General features: G+C 56.4%; 1 protein-coding gene across 6 annotated transcripts in view; it reads right to left on the bottom strand.

Annotated features, from left to right (window-relative positions):
* The window catches only part of KMT2D (lysine methyltransferase 2D), a 40,945-nt gene that overhangs the window by 11,360 nt on the left and 3,184 nt on the right, over nucleotides 1-26,401 (bottom strand). For 2 of the 6 annotated variants that reach the window (XM_058558354.1, XM_058558358.1), the window contains exons 2-41: nucleotides 23,837-23,922; nucleotides 23,454-23,580; nucleotides 23,064-23,287; nucleotides 22,837-22,946; nucleotides 22,498-22,660; nucleotides 21,736-21,901; nucleotides 21,521-21,635; nucleotides 21,242-21,399; nucleotides 20,898-21,043; nucleotides 19,221-20,759; nucleotides 18,018-19,126; nucleotides 17,440-17,553; nucleotides 16,980-17,090; nucleotides 16,239-16,343; nucleotides 15,032-15,213; nucleotides 14,686-14,850; nucleotides 14,481-14,590; nucleotides 14,338-14,385; nucleotides 13,450-13,671; nucleotides 13,103-13,222; nucleotides 12,901-13,014; nucleotides 12,554-12,684; nucleotides 12,322-12,469; nucleotides 12,056-12,121; nucleotides 11,767-11,877; nucleotides 11,411-11,548; nucleotides 11,221-11,305; nucleotides 10,739-10,980; nucleotides 10,567-10,640; nucleotides 10,305-10,355; nucleotides 8,377-10,188; nucleotides 8,091-8,273; nucleotides 7,877-8,013; nucleotides 5,762-7,653; nucleotides 3,984-4,107; nucleotides 3,772-3,856; nucleotides 3,600-3,666; nucleotides 3,257-3,489; nucleotides 286-3,156; nucleotides 8-148 (exon numbers count right to left, since the gene is read on the bottom strand). In XM_058558354.1, coding sequence (XP_058414337.1) covers nucleotides 8-148; nucleotides 286-3,156; nucleotides 3,257-3,489; nucleotides 3,600-3,666; nucleotides 3,772-3,856; nucleotides 3,984-4,107; nucleotides 5,762-7,653; nucleotides 7,877-8,013; nucleotides 8,091-8,273; nucleotides 8,377-10,188; nucleotides 10,305-10,355; nucleotides 10,567-10,640; nucleotides 10,739-10,980; nucleotides 11,221-11,305; nucleotides 11,411-11,548; nucleotides 11,767-11,877; nucleotides 12,056-12,121; nucleotides 12,322-12,469; nucleotides 12,554-12,684; nucleotides 12,901-13,014; nucleotides 13,103-13,222; nucleotides 13,450-13,671; nucleotides 14,338-14,385; nucleotides 14,481-14,590; nucleotides 14,686-14,850; nucleotides 15,032-15,213; nucleotides 16,239-16,343; nucleotides 16,980-17,090; nucleotides 17,440-17,553; nucleotides 18,018-19,126; nucleotides 19,221-20,759; nucleotides 20,898-21,043; nucleotides 21,242-21,399; nucleotides 21,521-21,635; nucleotides 21,736-21,901; nucleotides 22,498-22,660; nucleotides 22,837-22,946; nucleotides 23,064-23,287; nucleotides 23,454-23,580; nucleotides 23,837-23,885 — 13,788 coding nt within the window. In that variant the 5' untranslated portion in view covers nucleotides 23,886-23,922. The remainder of the gene's footprint in view (nucleotides 1-7; nucleotides 149-285; nucleotides 3,157-3,256; nucleotides 3,490-3,599; nucleotides 3,667-3,771; nucleotides 3,857-3,983; nucleotides 4,108-5,761; nucleotides 7,654-7,876; nucleotides 8,014-8,090; nucleotides 8,274-8,376; nucleotides 10,189-10,304; nucleotides 10,356-10,566; nucleotides 10,641-10,738; nucleotides 10,981-11,220; nucleotides 11,306-11,410; nucleotides 11,549-11,766; nucleotides 11,878-12,055; nucleotides 12,122-12,321; nucleotides 12,470-12,553; nucleotides 12,685-12,900; nucleotides 13,015-13,102; nucleotides 13,223-13,449; nucleotides 13,672-14,337; nucleotides 14,386-14,480; nucleotides 14,591-14,685; nucleotides 14,851-15,031; nucleotides 15,214-16,238; nucleotides 16,344-16,979; nucleotides 17,091-17,439; nucleotides 17,554-18,017; nucleotides 19,127-19,220; nucleotides 20,760-20,897; nucleotides 21,044-21,241; nucleotides 21,400-21,520; nucleotides 21,636-21,735; nucleotides 21,902-22,497; nucleotides 22,661-22,836; nucleotides 22,947-23,063; nucleotides 23,288-23,453; nucleotides 23,581-23,836; nucleotides 23,923-26,401) is intronic. The other 4 variants (XM_058558356.1, XM_058558359.1, XM_058558357.1 and 1 more) reach the window with 3 other exon arrangements.

The raw sequence follows: 26,401 nt of genomic DNA, 5'->3' as shown, positions 1-26,401 counted from the left end.
GGGTCACCTGTTTCAGCTGTTTCAGCAAGGCCTCGCTGGCCCTGACCCCGTCCTCCTTCCGCAGCTTCTTTCGGGAGCTCACCAACCTGTCGCTTGCCTTCTGTACCCGCTTGGGCTTCGGTGTCAAAGGCTTCCTGGCTGCTGTATCCTAAGCCGGATAAACGCACAGTGAAGGCTGCTGTCCTCCTTGGAGCCCTCACCTCTTCTGTTTGACCCAGATCTGTTCACTCTGCCCCTGGGCTCCAGGCCCCATTCTGACTGCTCCACTCTAGCTAGAGTACTCACCTCTTTATTGCTGGGGGTACCCTGTAGTTTCTGCTCCAGCCCAGCCAGCTTGCTGTCAATGTGCCCGTTGATCTCAGCTCGCAGCCCCTCGGGCCCCCGCCCAGTGCTGAGTTGCACATTCTTTGCCCGTAGAAGCTTCTGCAAGAGCAGATGCCCGGCCTCTGAGCGGGTGCCTGCCAGCAGGAGGTGGTTGCTGGTACCTGGTGCCCCTACTGGCTCCCCGTTGGCCTCCCTCTTCACTGCCTGGGCTCCCAAGGCGCATGGCTCTTCCCGAGGTTCCTGCTTGATGCTGAGATGGGGTGGCTCAGGCACCACCTGCCCATTCACCTGCTCCAGATGCCCAGGTACCAGGCTGCTCTGCTCTGGCTTCTGGGCTTCTGCAAGGTTGTCCGGGGGGTCCCAAGGTCCTAGCCCCTTGCCAAAAAAGGTATCCACAAGCTGGGCAGCAGCAGGTGAGACCTTCCCAGGAGGCAGCTCCAAGGGTGGCCCCTGGGCTTTTGGGGTCCCTGGCTGGTTAGGGGTGAGCTGGGCTTCAGAGGGCAGCTGGGAGCTGGGGGAAGGTAATTGTGAGGAAGGTCTCTTTGGCTCTTGGGGGCTGGATGGTGTAGGTGTAGGATGGACAGGGCCAAGGACTGGTCCTGTGGATAAGGCTCCTTGTGGGGCAGGGAGCCGAGGTGCACCCTGAGGTCGAAGCCCTGCTCCTAGCTCCTGGAGGGGGCCTGTCTGGGATCCAGGGAAGCCCCCAAGGTGGGGTTGGCGGCCTAGGAGGCCCTGGAGGGGAGAGGGTTGGGTCCCAGGCTCCTGGTAGGGTGGGGTCTGGCGTACTGCCTGACTCTGCTGTAGCTGCCGCTGCATGAGGAGTGCCTGCAGCTGCTGCTGCTGCTGAGGACTCAGGTGCCGTAGCTGCGGGTTTTTGGCCAGGACTCCTTGGAGCTGTGCTCGAAGCTGACCCACTGTAGGCATGACTCCAGTTCCAGGCAGGCCCTGCCCAGACTGGGGGGCAGATCCTGGTTTGGCAGGCTGTGGCCCTGCATTACTCTGCATGGGCCGCTCTAGTCCAAGGGGCTGTTGAGAGCCCGGAAGGTTCTGGGTCATGGGCCCAGGCTGCTCCCCTACGGAAACAGAGGGTTGGGCCAGCAGGTGAGGCATAGATGAGGCCTCAGATGATCCACTAGTTGGCTGCCCATGGCTTCCCACACCTGCTGTGTGGAGCAAGTTAACTTGCTGCTGCTGTTGTCCTGGGAGCCTCAGAGGTGGCTGCAGCTGCACAGAGTTGGGCTGAGGCTGGGCCTGGGGTTGGACAAGCAGGAGTTGCGAGTCCCCAGAGAGTGAGGGCTTTACCTCCCCCGGTTCAGTGGCCACGGACTCAGGAACAGTCCCTATTGCTAACGGCCCTCCCTGATGTGTGGAAGGCCCCTCCGTGGCCTCTGGAGGAAGAGGTGTCTCTACAATGCTTTGTTCCTTGCCCGTGAGGAGGACGGTTGGGCCCAGGGCTCCAGAGCTAGAAAAGTGTTGCAGAGGCTTAGCTGGCAGGCCAGGACCAATTGTCACCTGCTGTTGCTGCTGCTGCTGCTGCTGCTGCTGCTGCTGCTGCTGCTGCTGCTGCTGCGGGGGGGACAGTAAAGTTCGACTCTGGTTCAAGAGGCCCATCTGCTGCTGTTGCTGTTGAAACTGCTGCTGCTGCTGTTGAAACTGCTGCTGCTGCTGAAGCTGCTGCTGTTGAAGCTGCTGCTGCTGCTGCTGCTGCTGAAGTTGTTGCTGCTGCTGCTGCTGCTGCTGCTGAAGTTGTTGCTGCTGCTGCTGTAGCTGTTGCTGCTGAAGTTGTTGCTGCTGCTGCTGCTGTTGTAGCTGTTGCTGTTGCTGCTGCTGCTGTTGAAGTTGTTGCTGTTGTTGCTGCTGCTGCTGTAGCTGCTGCTGCTGAAGCTGTTGCTGCTGTAAGGAGCCCACGGGCTGAGCGCTCAGTTTGGGCTGCCCACTGTGTGGCATGAGACCCTGCTGAAGATGGGAAAGCCCTGCCATGGATCCCTGCTGTTGGTGCTGTTGCTGCTGCTGGGCTGTGACCAGCCGGTGTCCTGTAAGGCCCTGACCCTGCTGTGCCAGCTGCGGGGAACTCAGCACCCGAGACTGGGTCAGAAGCACCTGTCTGTGTGGGCCCTGGGGGCCCAAAGCTCCAGGGTGCTGTTGCTGCTGCTGTTGTTGCAACACTGCCACCTGGGCAGGGCCCAGCATGCCCTGGGGCCCCTGGGGTGGTTGGGGGGACAGCTGCTGGACCAAGAGGCCCTGATGGCTGCTGGGAGGCAAAAGCCCCTGGGGCTTGGGACCCAGAGCCTGGTTCGCTTGTACCCCTGTGCCCTGCTGCTGTTGCTGCTGGATTGCCACCTGTCCTAGGAGGTGCTGCTGCTGCTGCTGCTGTTGTTGCAGTTTCTGGGCCAATTGCATGCGTTGCTGCTGTAGCTGCAGCTGCCTTTCCTGTAAAAGCCTCGAATCAGGTCCTAGGCCTCGAAGAGCAAGGTTGCCAGGGAAAAAGCCCCCTGAGGGGCCAGGCAAGGCCCCAGCCCCACCAGAATGTTGCTGTTGCTGCTGTTGAGCCAGGGTCGTGTTGAGGAAAGGACCACCAGGCTGTCCCGGTAGTGCCATGCCCCCTGGGGGCAGGCGAAGACCTCCAGCTTGCCCACCGGGTGGCCCCTGTGGTGGCTGCAGCCCATGGCCAGGGAGCAGCTGACCAGGGAGCTTGGTGAGTAGCCGGGGACTCTGGGAAGGGCTAAGGGCCAGCACGGCTGAGTGCTGCTGCTGTTGCTGTTGCTGTTGCTGCTGCTGCTTATTCCGGTATTCTGCCATGAGATTAGTGTGCTCCTTCTGCTGCTTCCGGACCTAACACGGGAGGGTTGGGGAGGTCAGCCTGGAGCCCGGCCACCCATGCCATCCCTCTTCCCAGGCTCCTGTTTGCTAGCCTGAAGTTTGCTTTCCCTACCTGATCCAGCTGCTTCTGGATCTTGCTCTGCTGCTCCGTAACTAGCTTGAGCTTCTCAGCATCAGCCTCTGGGAACTCACGGCCTGCCTTTTTGGCAGTGCGCTGCTTGGCACACAGAGCCTTCCGCGACTTGCGGTGCACACCAATCTGCTCCTCTAGCACCTTCAGCTGCATCTGTAGGAGCTGCTGGGTATGGAACAGCCATTCCTCATACTGCCGCTGGTCAGCCTCATCTGGGAAAGGAAGCAAGGTGTCAGGACCTGCAAAATGGTGACCCCAGTCCCTCTTCCTCCACATGCCCTAAGCCACCCCCTTGCACACTTCTCCCCATCCCCATACTCACTGATCACTCCCTGGGCAAAAGTGGGTGGATTGGGACGAGGCTGGGAGGGGTCACCGGCACTCCGTTCCTGTGATGAGAGAGACTGCTAGAGGGTCACTGTTCTATAAGAGGCCCTACGAACGGTGGCCCAATGGCATAGGACACAAGTTCCTACTTCCACCTGACAACTTACCTGGCCACTCCCAGCTGCCACGTGGTTCTGCAGATCACTGCCAGGCCCCCCTGAGAGCCTCTGGGCTAGCAGGGACACTTGCTGCCTGGAGTCCACCAAAGCAAAGAGGATGTGTTGGTGATGGGGAAAGTTGAAAGGCAAAGAGGTAGGACAAGTAGGGAGGGGAGGGACCAAGAAAGGAAAGGGGCAAACTGCCCACCCCTAAGTCTTACCTGTTCATACCAGGTGCCACTCCAATGCTGCCCTGAGCCATCACCTTCTTGATGCCTTTCAAAGCCACCATCTTGGCCTTTGCAATGGGATCAATGATATCTTCTGCAGCAAATTTGTCCAGGTCTGGAGAGGAAAGAGCCAAGTGAGCTGGGCATTGGGGTCAATGCTCCATTCCATGCCTGCTGTTCCTTCCAACACCTTGACCTCCATACCAAGCCAAGCAGAACAAAAGCATGGCATGGTGGAAAGACCAGTGGACTGGGAGCCAGGTAGCCTAGGTGGCTCAGCTCTGTTATTCACAGGACACACAGCTCCGTTTTTACTTGCACACTGCTAGGAAAAGGTACTCAGTAAATATTTGTTGAGCTAATATATCAATGTCATTTTGCCTCTCTGAGCCTCAGTTTACCCTTCTATTTGATAGAGATCATGATCCCTACTCTGCCTGCCTCCTGGAGCTATTCAGGGGATCGAATGTGACAAGAATATGAGGATACTTTATGACCTAGAAAGCCTTCTTCAAAAGTAGTGTTCTCAGGGCAATTGGTGCAGCCCAAGAACCCAAGACGTGGGCACTATGCCAAAGCCCTAGATGCCAGAGCTGTTTGGGGCACAACATGCATCACCTACAGCCCACTCTCCTGCTTGTCCAGGATCCTGAGTAGAAAAGGAGAAATAAGCAATCACCAAAAACTTAAATCTTCCTAAAATCCTGCACATTGTATATTTTTCCACTGCTCAGAAAACTTAACTGATTCCTCATTTTTAAAGGACTAACTAAACTCCCTCTCCTGGTATTTTTTGTGTGTGTGTGTGAGGAAGATCAGCCCTGAGCTAACATCTGATGCCAATCCTCTTTTTTGCTGAGGAAGACCGGCCCTGGCCTAACATCCGTACCCATCTTCCTCTACTTTATGTGGGACGCCGCCACAGCACAGCTTGACAAGCAGTGCATCGGTGTGCGCCAGGGATCCGAACCAGCGAACCCCAGGCCACCAAAGCGGAGCATGTGCACTTAACCACTACACCACTGGGCTGACCCCCCTCTCCTGGTATTTTGATGTAGTAAAATAGTTAACAGGATCAGAGGGGCAGGGTTCAAACTCTAGCTGTGTCAGTTCTGTGATCTTAGGCAAGCTGTTTAACCTCCATGCCTCAGTTTCCTCTTCTATAATCAATCATAAAAATAATTAGTACCTATTTAATGTGTTTGTTGTGATTAAATTAGACAATGTATGTAAAGCGCTCAGCACACTGCATGGCAAAGAGTACCCAATAAATGCGATTATAATTTGAGGTCCTCCTCAGGCTGGACCCTCTTCTTACCTCCAAAATTTTGGTAGTGCCCACTCACTTCCCTCCACACAGTCTACCCCAGCCTAACCACTTCACTCATCATCTCCAAATATACCCCCCAGGTTTCCTGCCACTACAGTCTCACTCAAGTCTTTTCACCTACTTGATTGCTTTTTCTTGTACCACTTCTCTCCAAATCCTAAACTTCTGGTCTCACCACAGCTACAAAGCCTTTGCTGATCAGCCTCACGCATTCGTTCCATTCATTCATCCAAACATCTGAATGCCTGCTCTATGCCAGGCACTGTTTCTCCCTTCTTAACAGCTATATGCCAATACCACTAGTACAGTATTTAGGCACAACTCTTTGTGTCCCACCTCCCTTCACTAGGGATTATCTTAGGTCTGTAGCTTCAGTGCCCATCTGGTCTAACAGTGATCACCCCTGCATAACTAAGCCAGTGCCCCGAGCTGAGGTTACCTGTATCCGGGAAAAAGCTGTTAGCCAGCTGCTGCTGCATCGCCAGCTGCTGGGGTTTCATGCACATGGAAGGTGGCACGGTACTCATGGGTTTCTGTGCCAGAACTGGCTGTGGGCTCTGCTGGGGCACCAAGCCTGCCTGCCCCCCATGCTGCCCACTTAGCATATGCCCTTGGTTGGACACCATGGTCATGGATGGGGCCAGGCGCTGCTGGAGGGCATGAGCTGGTGGCTGGGTGGGCATCAGTGGTTGGGCCAAGCCTGGCTGTCGGGAACCTCCAAGTCCCAGGGCAAGCTGCTGCTGGGGCCCAGCCAAACTGGGGGAAGAGCCCTCGTGTGGCAAAGGCATAGCCTGGGCAGGGCCTGATGTGGCCAGTAGGGAATGCTGCTGTTGCTGCTGCTGCTGCTGCTGCTGAGCAGGCTGCAGCTGTGCTGAAAGCTGCTGCTTCTTCTGCAGCTCTTTCTTCTCATGCTCCAACAGGTCCTCGATGAGCAGGGGTAACTCACTGGCTACCAATGAGCTCTCCATCTTGTCCAGCTCATCCCCAGATGCTGCGTGTCCACCGGGTAAGGTCAGGGCCCCACTCTCTAGCTCAAATTTTTCCAGCAGGGAGGACCCTCCTGGGCCACTCAGGGGGCTGGGGGTCAGCAGGTGAGCTGGCGGTCCTCCTGTGGCCCCAAAGGGGCCTTTCTCAGTTGTGTGCCCACTGCTGGAAAAGGGTCCTGTGCCCATCCGGGTGTCCCGGCTGCCTATCACACTCTGTCCTGGCTTCAGCCCCAGGCCTAGGGAAGTAGTTGTAGGTGCTGGCTCTACTTTGGGGGTGGTAATGGTGAACTGGCAAGGGGAAGGGTGGCGACCACCCTCCTCCACCTTGGGCTTCACCTCAGGGAGCACGGACACCAGACGGGGCTCAGAGGCATCAGCAGCTGGGGGAGGGCGCTCCTCAGGGCCCAAGGGTCCTGGCTCCACCCCCCGCAGCAGGGCCTCCCGCTCAGCCTTTTCATTGGCCGACTCCACCAGCCTCAGGTGCTCATTGAAGATGTCTTTCTTGTCCCCAGTGTCCAACTCAGGATCAGTATAGGCCAGTAGGTCAAACTCATCCCCGTTAAGCAGGTCATCCAGGTGGGGGTCGTTGGTCTCCAGGTTTTCCAGGGTGCCCAGCTCATCATCTCCCTTGGCCACATCCACACCCAGGCCCAGGTGAGCAAGTTCCTCATCATCCTCTAGGGCCTTATGGGCATCAAAGTCATCGTCCAGCTCAGGATCCTCACAGGGTAACTTCCCAGCTTCCAGGACCAGAGGAGGAGGGCGGCCAAGCTCAGTGCTTGAGGGGGGCCGGCTGACCAGCTCCAAGCCAGGGGGCAGGGTAGGACCCTTGGTGTGGGGCGTTGGATGGAGGCTGTTGTTCAGTTCAGGGGCCGGCGGGGCTGAGGGTTTCTGTGGGGGAAGGCCTGATACCGCTAGTCCTCGAAGCCCTTCAGGAGGCAGCCGGTGGGAGTCCTCATTTACAGGGTAAAAACGGGGTCTCTGAGGGGGGCCCTGACCAGGAAATGGAGCCCCCCCAGGTCCTAGTCCTTTCTGTACATTGTGCCGCAACTCAATGAACTGGGCAGGACCAGCTGGACCAGGCAGTGGCTCACCAGGGCCAGGCAGGCGGGTGGGAATTCCCGCCAAGGGGGAACCTAGGGTTTGGCGACCAAGTTCAGGCCCAGGAGTTGATGGAAAACGAGTAGACATGGCAAGTCGCATGGTGGTTGCTGCTGTTGCCTGTTGCTGTTGCTGCTGCTGCTGCTGCTGCCACAGTTGCTGCTGCTGCTGCTGCTGTTGTAAGGGCAGGGACCCAGGATAGGGTGCTCGCTGATAGAAGGCTTGGGAGCCTCCCACCAGTTGCCTGGAAGAATAGGCAGTAGTCGGTAAGATGAAATCAGGATGAAGAAGAGCTAGAACACGGGCTTAGGGCAGTGGGAAAGGAGGCAGTTAATGCACCAAGGGGGAAGGAATGGGAAGAGTAATACTGGAGAAGGATTAGAGAGATGGAAAAACCAGAGGCAGCACACAACGGTAGCAAAATCTGTTCCCTTGATTTACCCCCAGGGAACCCCCTGGAGCCTCACCGGCTGTTCACATCCATAGAAGAAGGGGTGGCTGGTGGAGGTGGCCGGGAGAGTCGGTCATCGCTGGGGAAAGCCCCTGGCCCCAAGATGGGGCCACCCAGCTTGCTTGGGGGCAGCCCCACAAGGCTGCTCTTGTCCTATGAGAGATACAGGTAGATGGAGGTAGGGCCACCTTCAGTGTCCTGGACCCACCTCCTCTTGCAACTCTTCCTACCTGGGTCCCAGCGAAGGGGGTCTGGCCTCGACTCAGCTGCTCAAAGGCAGGACTGCTGGGCTCAGCAGCCCAGCTGCCCGGGGGCCCCACTGCTCCTGCAGCTGCTGCAGCTGTTTCCTTCTCCTGCCGCAGGGTGTTGCGCTGGATCTGCTGCCGAATCAGCAGCTCCCGTAGTCGCTGGCGCTGTGCAGAAAACAGAGAAGAGTAAGTCCGTTCTACTCTAATCCCAGGGCTGGCACAGAAACAGCAGAGATATGGGGGCCTCAGATCCAGGATGTCGACCCACCTGCCGCTGCTTCTCCAGCTCTGTCTGGCTGAGGCTGGACATGCCTGGGTCCTGGGTACCTGGAAGTTCAGATGCCGCCAAAGAGCTGCCCATTCCAGCTCCTGGGTCTTCTCGCTTATCGACTGGAGAGGTGATGCCTGCCCGCTGTGAGGCTCCATGGGACAGGTAGGGGAGGGATCCATCGGGTGCAGGTGGTGGCAGGACTGATGGGGGGCGTAGCGGGGACAGCCCATAGCCCTCTCCTGTGGACCCGCTGCTGGGTCCCAGGGGGCTGCCCGATGGGTGGAAGTTCCCTGTGGCTACTGCGAAGTTTGTGCTTTGAGGCTTGCCCAAGGTAGGGCCGGGCCCAAAATGGCTGTTGATCCCATGGGGTGGAGGGAGGCCAGGCTGCGGGACAGGGGGCTTTAGGGAAGGTTCCCCTACCCCCTGAGAGAAAGTGAAACGCATGGGTGAGGGGGTGCCCACAAATGCACCCGTCCCAGGGGACCGGGCGAAATTGGGGGGCTGCCCACTTGGGACCTTGGCATGGAGTTCACCTGCCGGCCCTGAGGGCAGGGCTGCTGGGAAGCCCCCAGCCCCCAGGGGAGTGTGGGCTAGAGGCCCAGCCTTGAAGGCAACTTCAGGGGGCTGGGTTCGGGGTGGCTTATGCAGTGGGGCAAATGGGTCACGGGACTGAGGGCGTGAGGGTGGGCGGGAATAAGGGTCAGGGGACTGGAAGCGCGGGGTAACGGGGGATGGGCAGAAAGCCTCAGCAGACAGAGGACGGGGTGTCAGTGGAGACTGGGAGCTGGACTGGGACTGGGGACTGGCGGGCACTCGAGAGAAAGGGTCGGAGGGCAGTGAGCGAGGGGGCAGGGCACAGCAGCTCTCAGGGGGTGGGGGCTGGGGCCGAGGGGTCAATGGGGGCTGGGCATAGGGGTCAGGGTAGGTGCTAGGGCGAAAGATGTCCGAGTGGCTGGGGGGAGAAGGGGCCAAAGCCTGGGCAGGGGGTGGGTCCTGGGGCCTTAGGCCCAAGCCCGGGCTCTGGGGCTCTACCTGAGTTGCCCGAGGGGTCAGGGGGGCTTTGAAGACATCAGGTGCCTTTAACTCCAGGCCACCCAGGTGGGGACCTGAGGAGGGTGAGTCAGCAAAGCCCAGGTTTGGGGGCCCATAGCTAGGAGAGGATGCCCCAAGTTCTTCCTTCTTCACCTCTAGAGCCTTCCGAGATTCCCCAAAAGGCGGGGGTGACAGCAGGGGCTCGGAAGCCTTGCCTCCCCCTAGCCCTGGGCTCTCAGGCACAGCCAGGTTGTCCAGTGAGGGGCAGCGGGGTTTGAGGAAAGGATCAGGCGTAGAGGGCTGGTGTCGGGGGGTGCCAGGCGGGGTAGCGTGGAATTCCCCTGGCTGGCCAGTCCCAGGACGAGACGAAGCGCCCAGCGTTGGGGGCTGTGCAGGGGCCCCAGTCGAACTAGGATAGGGAGGATAGGTGGGTGGTGCCGTGGGGAAGCGGGGCTCCAGAGCGTAGGTGGGGGCCAGTCCAAAGGGGTCCTGCGAAGGCACTTGGGCGGGCACCTGGGGTGGGAGCTTGAGGAAGAGCTCACCAGGCGAGTCAGGGCCGGGCACCGTGCCCGCCGGCGGCTTCAGGAACCCGTCCGCAGAGGTAGACAAGCCGGCGGGGGTAGTGGGGCTGCCAATGAAAATGGTGGGGGCGGCAGCGGGGGGTGGGCTGCCCAGGGCCCCTGGCTGCGGGGGAATGCGGAGATGAAGGGCCGGTCGGTCAGTCTTGCGAGCCATATCGCCCACCTTGGTCTGCTTGTTGATCTGGCTCTCAGCCTGCTACAGGGGAAGACCAGGCACAGAGCAGTCAGGCTGCTGTGGGAAGGCCCTCCAATACTCCACCCTCAAAGGGGGCCCCCACTACAGGACTTGGACGGTGCGGGCCCGTCACTCACCTTCTGCACCTTGTTGATGCGGTGAGCCGCTCGGTTATCTTTGGCCTTTTGCTGAGGGATACAGGACACAGCCTTAGGCCCAGGGCTTAGCCTCAGGCACAGCCCCCAACCCTCACATGTCACTCATACTCCCTACCCAGAAGCTGATCCCTTCTGGCCCAGTTGCTTTGGGAGCAGCGAATGGAAAGAACTGAGGTGAATTTCCCAAAGACATCCCCCCGCTCTCTGTTCCCACGCTGACCCAGGCTCCCTTATGTCTTACCAGGTAGGGGGCTTTGTCAGCAGCTGGAACTTTTCTCCAGAGCTTCATGATTTGTTTGCAGCGGCTAGACCAGTCTGGATGGCAGAGGGATTGCATTACAGGAGACTTGGCAGATGACCCCTGCACCCACCACATTACCAGGGTGTGTCCCTTGCCCTCGTCCCATGTCTACCTGGGTAATCTTGCTTGAGATTGGGAAAGTTAATGTTGGCATAGAGCACGGGCGAAATGGTGGAGAGTTGGCCCAACTCCTCATCCTTCTCCCAGCGCTGAAGACTCCGCTGATTATAGGAGAGCCCGTCGCCCTCACCCTCCGTGGTGGGCGTGGTGGGGGTGGAGGGCGTGGTGCCCCCTGAGCCTGTCCAGGGGCTGTCTGGCTCACCGGGTTCCGGGCTAAAGAAGCCCCCGCGCTCCCTGGGGCGCAGGGGCAGAGAGTCACAGGGGGCAGGGATGCCAAGCCCCATCCCAGACAAAACCGCCCAAAAGCCCCAGGCCACTGCCCTGCCCCAACAGATGAGGGCCACTAACAAAGGAGCAGAGGGAAGTATTGCTACAGCAGCACCCAGGAGTCCAAGGTTCCCTCCCTCAGCATGACCCCAATGGGAGGGAGGGGACAACAGGGACTGCCCACAGAGGTTAAGCATTGATACCAACCTAGAATCCAGGAATGGGGACTGGCAGAGGCCCGGGTAGGAGTCCATTGGGCTGCTGGAGGGGAGACTGCCCAAAGGGAGTCCACCTACAAGAAGCACATGATCAGAGAAAGGGAGCAAGAGGCCCATCCTGAGGACAAGCTCAGCCATACCTGTCCACCCAGTCTTCGAACCACTCTCAGCCGTATCACCTTGAAGAAAGGGCCTCTGCAATGGTGTACGGCTGCCATCTAGACCAGGGGTTCCACAGCCCAGATGCTGCTCTCGTTCGGAACCCAGAACATCCTTGAAGAGCTGCTGCAGGTCCTTGGACTCCATCTTGGGCAGTTCTGTGGGGATTGATGAAAGATGCTGTTGAGGAAGACTGTGGAGTTCAGGGGACACCACAGATCTACCAATGGTCATAGCCAGGGAAGGTGCCCAGGACACCCCACCAAAGAAGCTGTACAGATAAGAGTCCCACCTTCTCCAGTACAAAGAGAGGTAAGACCTTCTCTTTCTCCCATAGAGGACCCTTACACACGATGAGTGCGGGTCACAGCCTCACCTTCCGTGGGAATCCTGTCTAAGTCAGAGCTAAGCATCCCTTCACCTGGGGTGCCTGGCTTCTCAGGGTCACTGGGCACTGGGGATGCCTTCACGCCCCCATCTTCAGGTCCTGCAATTGCCAGGAGAAACCCATCAGCCAAGGCCAGTATGGAGGTACCACACTTGCCACCCTGAACCACAGAGGACATGGAATAGTTTCCAGCCTCCAACCCTGATGGTGCTCGGGGGCAGAACAAGTTGACAGAGGCAAAACCAAGATAGGATACAGTCCTCCCAGCAGCCCTCACCTGGTGTATCAGCCTTGCCCTCGGGGCCACGGGATTCTTCATCTGCAACATCTGGACCATCATCTCCTACAAGCAATAGTCCCCACTCCAATCAGAGGTGCCCTATACCTGATGCCCAGAATGGGTTCCCAGCTCCACAGGCCAAGGCCCTTGGCCCACCCTCAACTCCTGGAGACCAGCCCATTCCACACCAAATTCCCTTGCCAGCTCCTAAGCACAGAGGGAAGCTGGATTCCTTCAGACCACCTTACCCTCACACAACTAACCTTTCTGTGAGTTGGGGAGCTCCTTCCTATCTGAGCCTCCATCCCCCTTGGCCTTTTGGGTTCCTAGTCCAAAGCTTGGCCGGCCCACCCCAACTGCAAAAAGGGCCTTCCGGCTCAGGTCCAGCAGCTCCTTCCCAAAGAAGGCTTCCTGTGGGAGGAGTCAGGCAGATACAGGCTTCTTCATGCCCTACAGGGCAGATACCAGCCCCAAACCCCAGAGCCTCAGACCCACCTGCAGGTAAGCAGGGAACATGTCCTCTAGTTTGCTCTTTTTGCGCCCTCGCCGCTGCTGCTTCTTCTTCTCATCCCCATCAGCTAAGCTCTGGTCCACGGAGCCCTCTGCAGGCAGGTCAGCAGGCATCACTGGGGACAGAATGGCAGGTGTCAGCCTCTCTGCAGACACTGGGAATGCTGCTCCCAACGCGGCCTCTGGACACTTTCTGCCTACTCTCTCCCTCAACACCAGTTGGGCCCACCACCCTCTTGGCCCTTTGAGTGAGCCTCCCCAGGGCCTCCCTGGCAATGCTCCATAGATCCTGTGGATCCCCACCTTCTCCCAGGCCCCACTGGAGCCCTCACCCGTCTCACCCTCGTCGGGCTGCCCATCCCCACTCAACACCTCCGCCTGTGCAGCAGGCCCCTTTTTCACACGTGTGTGGGATTTCCGCTGTCGCACCATGAAACCACCGATGCCTATGAGGAGGCAGAGCTGAGGCTGAGAAGCCGCTAGGGACCTGGTGAGCTGCCCCTCACCACCCACCTCCCCATCCCAGGGCCTCACCAGGCCGATAGGGTTTGCGTTTGCGTTTTTTGCTTTCCTCGGTCTCCTCTTTGCCAGGCTCCCCATCAGGGCTGATGGGGCCCTCCAGTTTAATTTCACATTCCATGTGTTCAACAGCACCTATGTATGGGTACAGAGGAGATAGAGGCAGATCAGAGGCATGGGCCCTTGTAACCTTGTCATCCTGCCACCCAAGAACAGAGAGCTAAGTGCCTTGCCACAGAGCCATTTGGACAAGACCACCAGTGGCTTGAGGGTGACTGGGAGTGGCACTGCTGCCCCCACCCAACATCCAGCTCTCACAGGCTCCCACTACTTTGCCACTCCCTGAGATTCCCTAGCCTGACCTTCACCCTTGAGCAGCTCGTCAGTGTCCAGGTCCCCATCCTTCTTGTCATCAGGGCCAAGGGCATCTGAGGGCTCCGAACCCTCTAACCCTGCCTCGCCTGGGAGGCCAAGCCGTCCTCGCCGCTGGCGCCGCTTGTGCAGGGGCGACATGGTCAGGTTACGCAGCACGGCCATGCCCGTTTCTGTCAGCCACACACCCTCGAAGCGAAAGTACTGGGGCTCTGCACAAAGGGGATGAGCATGTGACCCCTGGACCCCTGGAGGCCCCAGGAAACCAGAACTCCAAGTTTCGGCCTAAGTCCTTAGCTGAGACAAAAGCAGTGAGAGAAAGACAGACCAAAGTCCAGAGTGGGGTCTGAAGGCTGGGGAAGACAGGCCACCAAGGGGTGCTAGCTGAGGCCTGAGTTCTCCATCAGTGACCCAGGGGGATTCTGCTACTGCAGAGGCCTGACTTTGCTCATGATTAACTCTAAGTTCACCAAATATATTCTCTAGCCATCTGGGGCTAGGAGGGCCACTACTTGCTGAATGCCAGCACAGTGCCTGAGATGCCAGGAGCAGCACCCACACCGTGATGGAAGAGGAGATGGCCCCAGCCCCCTTCACTGAGGAGAAACAGCTGTGTTCTGTGCTCTCTGGAGATGAGATGCTGGCAGTACAAAGGCCATGTTGCCTGGTGGAAAGAACTCTGCTGGGAAACTGGAAGCCTTGGTTCTAGTCGTAACTTTACCACTAACCTACTAGGTGATCTTGGGCAGGCCACTTAACCTCCCTGGGGGTTAGTTTCCTCCCCTGAAAATGAGGTGATCAAGTTGGGAGGCTGGGGCCGCACTAGATGGTGTCTAAGTTCTCCTCTGGCCTTGGCATTCAGAATTTCTGTGACTCACCTGGCTCTTTCACCTTCATAGGCACCAACTCTGGAGGCGCAACAGGCGCTGTGGAGAGAAGGACAAACCAAGGCAGCTTGAGGTCCCATCCCAAAGCAAGGCACCATGACTCCTCCTCCCCCTCCACAGCACCTGGTACTCACCAGTAGGCTTGACCACGTAAGGCTGGCAGGAGACACAGTCGAAGCCCTCATCAGCTGCCTGCTCCACATCATCTTCTGTAAAGAGGCTCTCGCAGCCAGCATGCATCCACCTGGGAGAAGGGAGACAGCAGAAAATAAACTCAGACAATGCAAGGCTAAGAACATAGAAGAGGGGGCCTATATAAGAGGAAAGGGGCACCCTCACCGTTCACAGTGGCGGCACTGGATTAGCAGGTCCTCCTCCACATATGGGGCATGACAGATAGGGCAGGTCACCAGGCTGGCGCAGGGCCCACAATGTGTGTAACTATTCTGCCATTCACAGTGGAAGCCAGGAGAGGCGGCCCCACACTGCATACAAGACACACACCTGGTGGGGGCAGAAAGATAGACCCTCAGCACCTAACCTACCCAAGGCACCCAGAAGTGCCCTCACTGAGAACCAAGCGACTGGCCTGGCGTTCTAAACCCAGCCTCTGTTATGTATTCAACATCACATCCATTCTAACACCTCAGGCCCAGGCCCCTCAGAAGATCCTCGGTCTCCTTACCACTTGCACTTCCAGCCGCCCTTGGGCACGGTAAGCAGCGGGGGGTCCAGGCAGTACGTGTGGTAGCTAATGTCACAGTCATCACAGAGCAGCAGGCGTGAGGGGTCTGAGGCCTGGCCACACACCTCACACACGATGCACTCCACACAACGCCAGCCCTTCAGCAGCATCACCTTGGTGATCTGGTGCAGAAGATGGCAATTCCTCAGGGTGTGACACAGAGGGGAGGGCAGACCCCTTAGGGGAGGGTGGGACTCACATGGGTGGGACTGGAGGACTCTAGAGCACAGGCCAGACCTCCATTTGAGCATAGGGAGGCTATGCAGGGCACCTTCACCCCAAAAATGGTGGCTCTAAACTTAAGGTTTCAGTTTAGACTAAACTTAAGCCCAGAGACCTCTGCTGAGTAGAGAACAGCCTCAACCGGCCACTGCCTCATTATGACATTTCACTAGCCAAGTCCCCAAAAAGATTGTGCATAGAATTAGGTTGTAATTCCCCCAACTTTTCTTGAACATTTAGAATTTGCTACTGCTGTAAGTTAATGAATGTTAGCAGCGGACAAGTTCTAAATTAACATTAATGAAAACCCCAAAACTACTGATCATGCTTAGATCAAAAACACTGCTTTCTCTTTGGAGACCTGTGCTAGGATTTTGATTTTACATTTTATCTCCAGACCATATCACGTTTTCTACTAGTAAAGTTCTCATAGATTTGTTTTTTGTTTTGGTGAGGAAGATTGGCCCTGAGAGAACATCTGTTGCCAATCTTCCTCTTTTTGTTGAGGAAGATTGGCTCCGAGCTAACATCTGTGCCCATCTTCCTCTATTTTGTGTGTGGGACACCGCCACAGCATGGCTTGATGAGCGGTGCATCGGTCTGCACCCGGAATTCGAACCTGCAAACCCTGGGCCACTGAAGCACAGTGCATGAACTTAACCACTATGCCACCGGGCCAGCCCCCCAAAGTTTGTATGATGGATTGAATTATACCAGTAAGTCACGGTCTACCACAAAGAAACTAATAAAGACCACCACGACTTCCAAAGTACTCTTCCCCAAGACAAGTCTGATAACCACTGGTGACTGATGAATGACTTCCATGGCCAATGGCCGCTTTAAGTAGTATGGCCAGGACAGGGGCCTAGGATAAGAAGTAACTGACCCCATTCCCCAGCCCAGGCCTCTTGGGCCCTGAACTCACCTTGCTGTTGACACAGTAAGGGTGATAGCACTGAGAGCACTGGGAACAGGCAAGGAGGTGGCCCTCTGCCCCCCGGCCAAAGCTGCCACATACCACACACATATCCTGGAGAAACATACAGGGAGAAACCCAAATGTCCAAGCTGGTCTCCTCATCCTACTCAGTTCCGGCAACTGACTACACTACCATTAATCTGAGAGGAGGGAGTCAGGGAACCAAAAGCCCTCCCATGGCATTGGGATACTATAAGCCATCATGGGCCCCTGTTCCCTCCCAGCATGCCTTGCTCATCTGATCATGTAATCTGAATTGATATAGCCTGACTTGGGTAAAGCTAAGGAGAAGTGGAAGGAAGATAAGATGGGTAAAGACTGGTCAGGATGAGAAAGTAACATGTGACAAAATTCTATCAGCTTCAAGATTATTCATGTGGGAATATACATAAGCTCCCTAGACATTAAGCTTCAGTATGGTGGAGACCATTTGTGCCTTTTTCACTGCAATATGCCTAGCTCCTACCTCAGTGCCAAGCTCAGAGGAGACACTCAAGAAAAATTTGATGGATGGACAAACAGATGAACAACATGATTCTGATTCACTGTCTGTTTTCTCATTAGCTGGGTACCCCCAGAAGTAGGTCCTTGGTTTTCCCCATTTAGCCTCCCACCAAAACACACAGCCAATGTTCAGCCTGTCGGGTCTTACTGCTGAGGATGGCACTACACGACTCAAGTGTGGTACCTGCATTAGGACAAACTTGTCTGTGTTGGAGAAGAGAACCACAGTATTTTGCATGGTGTCGTCATCATCATCTTCTTCCTCCTTGCTGGGAGAGCTATCGATATCAGCAACCTTATAGGCAGAGAGTTGTGGAAAGTGAGGCAGCTAAATCTGCCCCTACTAAGCCATTTTCCTCTTTGGTGTTGGGGAAAGGAGGCATGAACCCCTGGCTAAGATGAAGGCCAGGAGCCAGCACTAAGAAGCAGAACACCCCAGCTCCCAAACTGGGCCTCAGCCCCAACAGCAGAGATTTCAGAGAAGGCTGGGGACCAAGTGGACAGAAAGAGCACAGACACAGCTGGACAGGCCCTAGGCTAGCAGGCAAGTAGGTGAGCGTGCAGGGGACTGGCAGGATTTAAAGAGTGTTTAATCCGGAAGGGGCCAGCTGAAGCAGTTTGGGGGATGGGAGGCCTCTCCTTACTACCAGAGTCTCAATGGAAGAAGTAGTTGATTTTAGCCGGGCCCGTCCTCTCCCACGTCCTCCATGGGCTCCTCCACGTGGCCGGCGTCTTCCTGGGAAACTACTGCTGCGACCCTGAGTGAGGGAAGGGGATGATTATGGGAGCAGGTCAACGGCTAGCATGTTGGGTCCACAGGCTGGGAGGGATGAGAGGACACGAATGGAGAGAGCATGATAGGTAAGAGTCCAGGGGTCCCCATCAGGACAAGGGAAAGCCAAGCTCTCAGACAGCAACAGGTCAGTAGCTCTGGCCCAAACCATTCTCCCTCTCCCAAGAAGAGTGGCTAATGTGGTACAATGAGAAAAATACCGGCTTCAGAAAGATCTCAGTTTCTAGCCTGATTCTATTACTGAGTAACCATGAACCTGGGCAAGTCACTTCCCCCTCTACGTATCAGTATTCTCCTCAGTAAAATAAGAGGATGGACTATGCGAGTCTAGAATTCAATAAAATAGGTGAGAAGGCGTCAGTGACACTGGACTATACCTCTGACAGTAACACAACATTGACCACATCTGGTGGCTGGATAGCCCCTCACCTGTTTGATGCGGGAACGAGCTGGTGAGCTGCGCCGCCTTCCCTTGTCCCCCTCGGCTTTGCCTCCGCTGACAGCTGTCCCAGCATCACACAATAGCGAGTCATCAGTCTCTGGCAGCGAGTCGGTACAGAGCCGCAGGGAGCCCTCATCTCGGGCTGGACTAACATCTGTAGATACCCCCAGCTCCATGGACAAGGAACCACCCCCTTCAGGGTCAGGAGAGCCCAGCAGGGGCTCTGAGCCAGGAAAACTGGCACTGGCATCGCCCTGGCTCAGATTGGAGATCTCATTAACGATGTCAGATTTGATGAGAGTGGGTGGGGTAGGGGCCACTGGTGCACGTGGCTCCTCTTGCTCTTCACAGGGTGAGCCCTGCCCTGCCTGCTTGCATTCTGGGCCATAGACCTCCATAGGGGTCACAGGGGCCAGCTCCTCGGGGTCCAGGAGCACAGGGGAACCCTTAAGTTCACTAGCCAAACTGCCAGGGGTCTGTCCAGCCTCTGGCTGTGAACCAGGAGTGTCAGTCCCATCCAGAGGGGCTATGTCTTCCCCTAGGCCAGAGAAGTCATCCAGGGCTGGGGCAGGGCTAGGTGCGGGGCAGGAAAGGTTCCCCATGGGGGAGGGGAGAGGACTAGTAGGGCTGGGTTCTAAGGCTGGGCACTCAGGTTCTGGGACTTTCTCAGTCTCCATCTCATGTGGCTCAGCCTCCTCTGAGACCTCCACTGCCTTCTCCATGGGACTCAATGGGGAGGGAATGGACAGTGGCAGAGCAGGAGGAGAGCACTGGGAAGGAGGGGAGTTTTGGGGAGGGAGGGAATGCTGGATGAGTGGAGAACACCGAGGGGGAAGGGGCTCCATCAGGATGGGAGAGGCGAGTCCCATTGGGGAGCCTGGAGATGGGGGAAGGATCATAGGGGGTACAGGCTCAGGGTCAGTGCAGTTAGCTTCTGGTGGAGGGCTGATGGGTGTCTCTAGGATGGGGGCAGCCAATGGCGACTCAGGGTCACTGTCCCCTTTGGCACCAAAGGGGTACTCTAACTCCCCCAAAGGAGACAGGGCTGGCGGGGCCACAGCTGTGATAATGGGTGAGAGCGGAGGAGGAAGAGGATCTGGAGGGAAAGAGAAAAAGGGAGGCTCTTAGATTAGATGCGCTATAAAGAGTGAAGACTGTCCCAGAGTAACAGGATACGAACATCCCCTTACCTGGTGGCATCAGCTGAGGTGACAAGGATGGCTCCCCAGATGGGGAAAATGGCAGCTCCTCCGGCAGAGGGGACAGAGGTGGTTCCCCAGGCTCAGACAGGGCCGGCTCTCCAAGCAAGGGGGATAAGGGTGGCTCCCCAGGTGGGAGGAACAAGGGCAATTCCTCAGGTGCAGGGCACAGGCCTCGCTCCTCAGGGGGCTCTTCAGGTCGAGGGGACAGACGTGGTTCCTCAGGCTGGGGGGACAGGTGTGACTCCTCAGGCCGGGGGGACAGGCGCGGCTCCTCAGGCACGGGTGACAGCTGTGGCTCCTCAGGCGGGGGGGACAGGTGCGGCTCCTCAGGATGGGGGGACAGGGGTGGCTCCTCAGTCCGTGGGGACAGGCGCAGCTCCTCCGGAGGGGGGGACAGGCGTAGCTCCTCAGGTTGGGGGGACAGATGCAGCTCCTCAGGCCGAGGAGACAGATGCAGTTCCTCAGGTGCAGGGGACAGGCGTGGCTCCTCAGGCCGAGGGGACAGGTGTGGCTCCTCAGGCCGAGGGGACAGACGTGGTTCCTCCAGCCGAGAGGACAGACACAGCCCCTCAGGTGCAGGGGACAGGTATGGCCCCTCAGAACGAGGAGACAGGCGCGGCTCCTCAGGCCGGGGGCAGAGTCGAGGTTCCTCAGGCAGTGGCGACAGGGGTGACTCCTCCAACGGGAGGGACATGAGCAAGTCCTCCGGTGGCAGGGATGCAGGTGAGTCTTCAGGTGGTGGAGACGTGGGTGAGTCCTCAGGTGGTGGGGACAGGCGTGAAGCCTCAGGTGGAGGGGACGTGGGAGACTCTTCAGGTGGTGGGGACAGGGGAGATTCCTCAGGCGGTGGGGACAGACGTGACACCTCAGGCAGGGGGGACAGGCGAGATACCTCAGGCGGGGGGGACATAGGCGAGTCTTCAGGTGGTGGGGACGTGGGTGAGTCCTCAGGTGGCGGGGACAAGCGCGATGCCTCAGGTGGTGGGGAGAGGGGAGACTCCTCCGGTGGAGGGGACAGGGGTGATTCTTCAAATGGTGGGAACAGACGAGATGCCTCAGGTGGTGGAGACATGGGTGACTCTTCAGGTGGAGGAGACATGGGTGACTCCTCAGGTGGTGGAGACAGGCGAGATGCTTCAGGTGGTGGGGAAGTGGGCAATTCCTCGGGTGGGGGGGACAGTGGAGACTCCTCAAGCGGTGGGGATAGGGGTGATGCTTCAGGTGGTGGGGATAGGGGTGTCTCAAGTGGGGGAGATGGGGGCGACTCCTCTGGTGGAGAGAAAGGTGACTCCTCCAGTGGAGAAAAAGGTGATGACTCAGGTGGGGGAGACAGAGGAGACTCCTCAGGTGGTGGAGAGAGGGGTGATTCCTCAGGCGGTGGGGACAGGCGCGATGCCTCAGGCGGTGGGGATGTGGGTGATTCCTCAGGTGGTGGGGACAGGGGCGACTCCTCAGGTGGGGGCAGCAGTGGCATCTCCTCATTTAGGGGGGCCTCCAACTGGGGCTCAAGTTGGGCCCCTGCTCTCCCTGCATACATAGAACACTATGCTCCAACCTAGCTCAGCTCCACTCCACAGAAAGTGCAGGGTGTGGGGCAAAGCAGAAACTGTCCCTTGCCACAGAACACAAGGGGATTATTTTCAGGGACCCTCAAACACTACTCACCTAGTGGTTTGGCTTCACATTGCAGGGGCCCCGGTTCCTTGGGTTGCATAGAGGTCACAAGCCCACCCTTTGGCTGCTCTTGGCATGCAACGTACAGAGCATTGAGCTCATCAGTGGGGCTATCGCCAGGCTCTGGGGGTGAGAATCTGCAGAGGGTACAGGGGAGCAGGCACCGTGGCTCTCATCAGCTATCAACTCCCAAAAAGCACACTGGGGGAAGGCATGAATCTTTTGGATTGCACTTTAGGGCTCTCCTCTCAGAGTCAACTTGCTTTAACACGGCCCCTGCCAATCTCAGTACTTCCCATCTCCCATCCCAATCTCTTCCAGTCCACACCACTTACCTGCTACAGACAGGAGGATGCTGCTCAGCAACAGAACTGACAGGCTGTCCTCCCTGGGCTTTGTGACAGCGATGACAAAGCGAGTAGTTCTCAAACCACTCAGAGTTGGGATTCAGCTCTGCTGAGCCTGCCCCACAGGCCCGGCATACCCGGCATGCCTGGGGGAAGGGAGCAGGCAAAAACAGGCATTGGTCAGACAGCAGAGACTGAAGGCAAGCACAGGACCCGTAACAAGAGAGAAACTCAGGATGTTGTAGGAGGCAGAATCGGGACACTCACCTTGCACTTCCAAGAGTGAGCAGGCAGTTCCTCCATAGGTGGTTTTAGGCAGAAGGTATGGTATCCTTTGTCACATGTCTCACAGACCAGCATCTTAGAGTCATTCCCAGGTTTCCTGCAGGGGCACAGGGCACATAACAGGGTCCTCCCTGCCCTCATTTTCAACTCTACCCTGTCCTTTGCCTAAGGCTGCCCTCCTGCCCTCCCATTCTTACGTGCAGGCTTGGCACACTTTGCATTCAGGGCACTGCCAGCCAGCACGCTTGCGGGCAGTCAGAGCAGTGTCCAGGCAGGCCCCATGATAGTGATGCCCACAGCTGGTACAGAAGAACAGGTCACACAATTCCCCCGGCCCCTCACATACTGCACAACGAGCCTCCTCTGCAGTGGGAAGGGACAGAGAACACAGGTCAGCTATGGATCCCTTGCAGCACTCAGGACAGTGCTATCTGCTTAACAGGCATTCTTTTTTCTCTGTGAGGAAGATTAGCCCTGAGCTAACATCCAATGCCGATCCTCCTCTTTTTTTTTTTTTTCTTTTTTTTTGCTGAGGAAGGTTGGCCCTGGGCTAACATCCATGCCCATCTTCCTCTACTTTATATGGGATGCCACCACAGCATGGCTTGACAAGCGGTGCGTCAGTGCACGCCTGGGATTTGGGCCTGCGAACCCTGGGCTGCCGAAGCAGAGCACGCACTTAACCACTACGCCACCAGGCCGGCCCACTGCGTAACAGGCATTCTATGGACACAGAATGAATAAATAACAAGTAGTTACTAAGTGTCTTCCTAAGACATGCCAGGCACTGTTCTAGGCACTGCAGACACCACAGTAAACTCACAAAGTTCACACCTATTTTAGTGGGGCAGACTGACAGTCTACAATTATAGACTTCGATGAGTGCTCTACAGAGTACAAAATCCCCAGGCACACTTGGCCCCTCATTTGCCCTACGTCCAAAGAGCAGGACTTCTCACCCAGATGTGCTGCCCCCTCACTGTGCTCCGGGCATAGCAGCTGCAGTGTTTTCATGGATAAGAAGGAACCGCTGGCAGTCGCACAGGGGAAGTGGTAAAGCCGTGGACATCCGGGCGAGCGGCAAGGGATGGAGGCACCAAGCCTGGTGCAGTGGGAGCAGCGCTGCCAGGGTGTAGACAAGGCCTCAGTGCCAGCCAGCTCTCTCCAAAGCAACAAGAAAGGCACTAGCTCTGCCCCAGTATACCCACTGCCCTTCTAATTCTACCCTGACTCTCAGAAGCCCACCAGCCCTACCCACCCTGCCCTCTGCCTAGGCAATCCCCTGGCTCCAGCCCTACCTGGGAGATCCCTGAGAAGATGGCCTTGTCCACACCACATAGTTCTGGGCCCTCCTGCCCCCACACGCCTGCCGACCACGCAGCACACCAATGGTGAGCCCAGCAGGACCCTTTATAGGTGGAAAGAGGTAAATAGAAAGGAAAGAGTTAACAAAAAGGTAATCAGGACCACCCAGCCCCTACCCTCTTTCCTGTCCAAGTCAATTACCCGCCTTCCCTTCACTCACCTCCAGGTTCTCCTAGGTGGGCAGGTGTCAGACCCTCAGGGAAACCAATCTGTGATAGGTCCTCACTGGGCAGCACTGCCTCACTGGGCCCTGGGTTCCCCCCAGGGGACACCACTGGACACTGGGGCCAGTCAAATGGCAACTCAAAGCGCCGTAGCTCCCGCTGCCCGTGTAGACTGGGCTCCCCGCAGTTACAGAGAGCACAGCGCCGCACTGGACCCCCACTGTGAACACACAGGCATCAGCACCACACCAGGCCCCTGCCCACAGGCACCCCAACAACCCCGTGATTTAGCACACCTATGCTGCCCAAACACTCATTTTCCTAAATCTTCCTTCTTGAAAGCTTCCGACTCTCAAATCAAATCCTCATTTCCCCAAACTAGTTACCTGCAGTCCTGGAGAGGCTCCCGAAGCCTGGGACCCCCAGAACTTGGCAGAGAGACCTCCCCCACATGTGGGTTGGGAAGGTCTGGCTCAGTGGCGCCTGACTCCTTGGAGGCTGCAGGTCCATCAGCTGAATGAGCAGAGAGAGAAGCACGCATCAGCCATCACCCTCTATTTAATACTAGTCCACTCATTGGACCCACGAGATTATCCAAAACCCTTGGATCACAGTGATGGCATTTCTACTTTTGTCCCAAAGAACAAAGTCCCTCAATTACCTGTCTATTAGACAGACTTAGCTACCACCCTTGTGCTACCACCAGAAATCTAAGGTTGCCGGGGAAGCACAGAAAGCTGCCAGCAAACCCAGAATTTGCCCTACTCACCTGCCGGTTCTGAATCTTTATCCTCACCAGGCGGCTTCTGGCTGTCCATCCCTCTCTCCGACTGGGCAGGGCCCTCTCGGGGAGACCTGTCAGAGTCAAAAGAGATATCTATATGTCTAGTAAGTCTCCCCACTAAGCACTTTTCCCAGAATCCTAGAAGGAAGCAGCTAATGGTATCTAGACCCTACAGAATTCAGAGCAAAGCCATATCTACAAAATCCTGTACTAACGACAAGGAAAGTCCTTCTCCCTAATCCTTATCCCACTGCCTACCTCCTCCCCAGATAAACACATACCCTCTTCTCCCACTCTGGATTCTCAGGGGATCCACTCCCCTTTCCCACTTCCCACCTCCTGCCTAAGACTTCCCAGGGCAATAGCATCCAACTAGAAGCACATCCAATCTACATCTAGCACCACCCTTTGCCTCAGGTCTGAGTCCTTGGCTTCTGGTGGGCCCTATCCCCTGGCCTCTTTCCTCAGGTCTCAAGTCACCATCCTAGAGGTCTGTCAGCGCCAACCTAGAGGTAGTCATAACCCAAGAAGTCTGAGTCCAGCCGAAATCCCTCTTCCAGAGACAGGGTCTGGGGTCTTGCAGGATGTAGAATATATTACTGGAACTAAAGCCCAGCTATGGATGGATCTCCCCCACCTCTACTGGTTTCAACCAGGACATCCCAATCACAACAGAAGAAACTCCCCAATTTCCACCCACTACCCATCCAAATCCAGCTCAGCCCACCCTTGGCCCCTGCAGTGACTGAACTCAGGATCTCACCCAGCCTGAAGGCCTCAGGTCGTTGCCCTTAGCAACGCCAACTGCCCTTCCTCCTCTGATGTCCCTAGTAGTTAACAGAAGTGGGCCTTAAGAGTTACTGAGCATGTGTAGTCAGGCCTGAGGCTAGGCATGCTGGGAGTTGTAGTCTCAGGGAGCACACTGCCACTTGGAGGAGTTCTAAACGGGGCAGGACACAGCAGAGCAGAGTAGCTTCCTTCCTCTTCCGTCAAGCAGGGTTTCCACACACACTATGGGGGTGGGGGGTAACGGTCCCCTCTTCTAAGATACACCTGCCTATACCAGAGCTAAATGAAACACACTAAAGTTACACCTAAGAACGCTGAAACCTACACTTTTGGGCATATTTTCCTAAACCTCAGAAGGAACTAAGCATAGTACAAAAAAGAAAGAAGTAATGAATAAGAATTACAGAGGTGGGGAACAGGAAAGGAATCCCAAAGAAGAAGGGAGAAAGGGATAGGTGCCAGCAGCTCATAGTGGGAAGGGTAGGGGCTTAAGCAGAGAAAGCAAGTATAGTGTACCTAGAGAAGGTGGGGGGGAACCCCTAAAACAGAACTCTAAATAAAAGTTTGAGTAATTTATTTCTCACCTTTTCCACTCCTCTTCTTTAACCAGAGGGACCACACCAACCTTAGTAAGGACAAGCCCCTCTTCCCAAACTAAATACCCCAGTCAGCCACTTGGGGTTTTGTGACTGGGGCAGATGAGACGGGGGGAACCCTCAAAGGTGCCCAGGATCAGTAAAGCAATTACCTAAGAACCACAATATCAGTCTCCTTTCCCTGAGCTCATATTCCATTTCCAGAGACTGGCAATGCACCTCCTGTGACATATCACAGGAAATTTTATTTTACTTTTTTCCCCTCACACTAACACAATCTACTAGATTGGGAAAGTGAAGTATCATGTGATAACTGTTACTTCCATTCCCAGATCATCTCCCTCCCAAACCTACCACACAACCACACCTGAAATGAAAGCAGGGCGGTCATCTCGCTGGCCCACAGAAAAGCTGCTCTGGAACTTAAAGGGGCCCTTAGAAGCCACCTATGGGAAGTAGGGGTTAGTCAGGGCACCAGCCAGGCCCTTCTTCCTATTCAGTCATTCAAGGCCTGACCACACCCTGAAGGCTTCAAAGTTTCCTAAATGTACCTTACCACTACATGCCCCCAAAGATCCTCCACCCGCTCTGCTCTCAAAGTTGAAGCCAAAGGAGTCACAAACAGCAAGAAATAAAAAGCAACAGTGATAATACAGTGAGTGGAGGAGGACTGCCTAACACAAGGCCAGAGGGACAAATTCCTCTGCCCTCCCCCGAGCGCAGCCCTCTCAAGCTGGTAAGGCTGGCACTGCTCGGGGAGATCCAGAAACCACCTTCATGCAGCCTGGGGAGACAGAATACCAACACCCTCCAAAGCCCGAGCCTCATTCATGAGGCTACGGAAAATGAGAAATCAAGAAGTGAAGAGCAGAGTGTCCTCCAAACTATACCAAAAAGAATCTAAGGGTACCTCCAAGAAGCCTGAGCCCCATTTCCCTACCCCTGCAGTCTAGCACCTGCATCCCTATGCTGAATCCCAGTTGTCAGGCCCCTGACCAGATCTAAACAAATGAAGACCACAGGTTCCCCTGTCCCATCAATCACAGCCAAAAATCACACATACACTCCAAGGGTTTTTTCCCTGGATCTGAACTGGGCTAACGCCTGGCCAGGCTTCCTCTAGGAAACTAGAGATCCCAGAGAAGTACAGATCTAGGGGGTTAAA

The sequence above is a fragment of the Diceros bicornis genome, chromosome 17 (genome assembly GCF_020826845.1).
Source record: "Diceros bicornis minor isolate mBicDic1 chromosome 17, mDicBic1.mat.cur, whole genome shotgun sequence".
Classification (NCBI taxonomy): Eukaryota; Metazoa; Chordata; class Mammalia; order Perissodactyla; family Rhinocerotidae; genus Diceros; species Diceros bicornis.
Note: the sequence above shows the minus strand (reverse complement) of the source record. Positions and strands in the feature narration are given on the sequence as shown.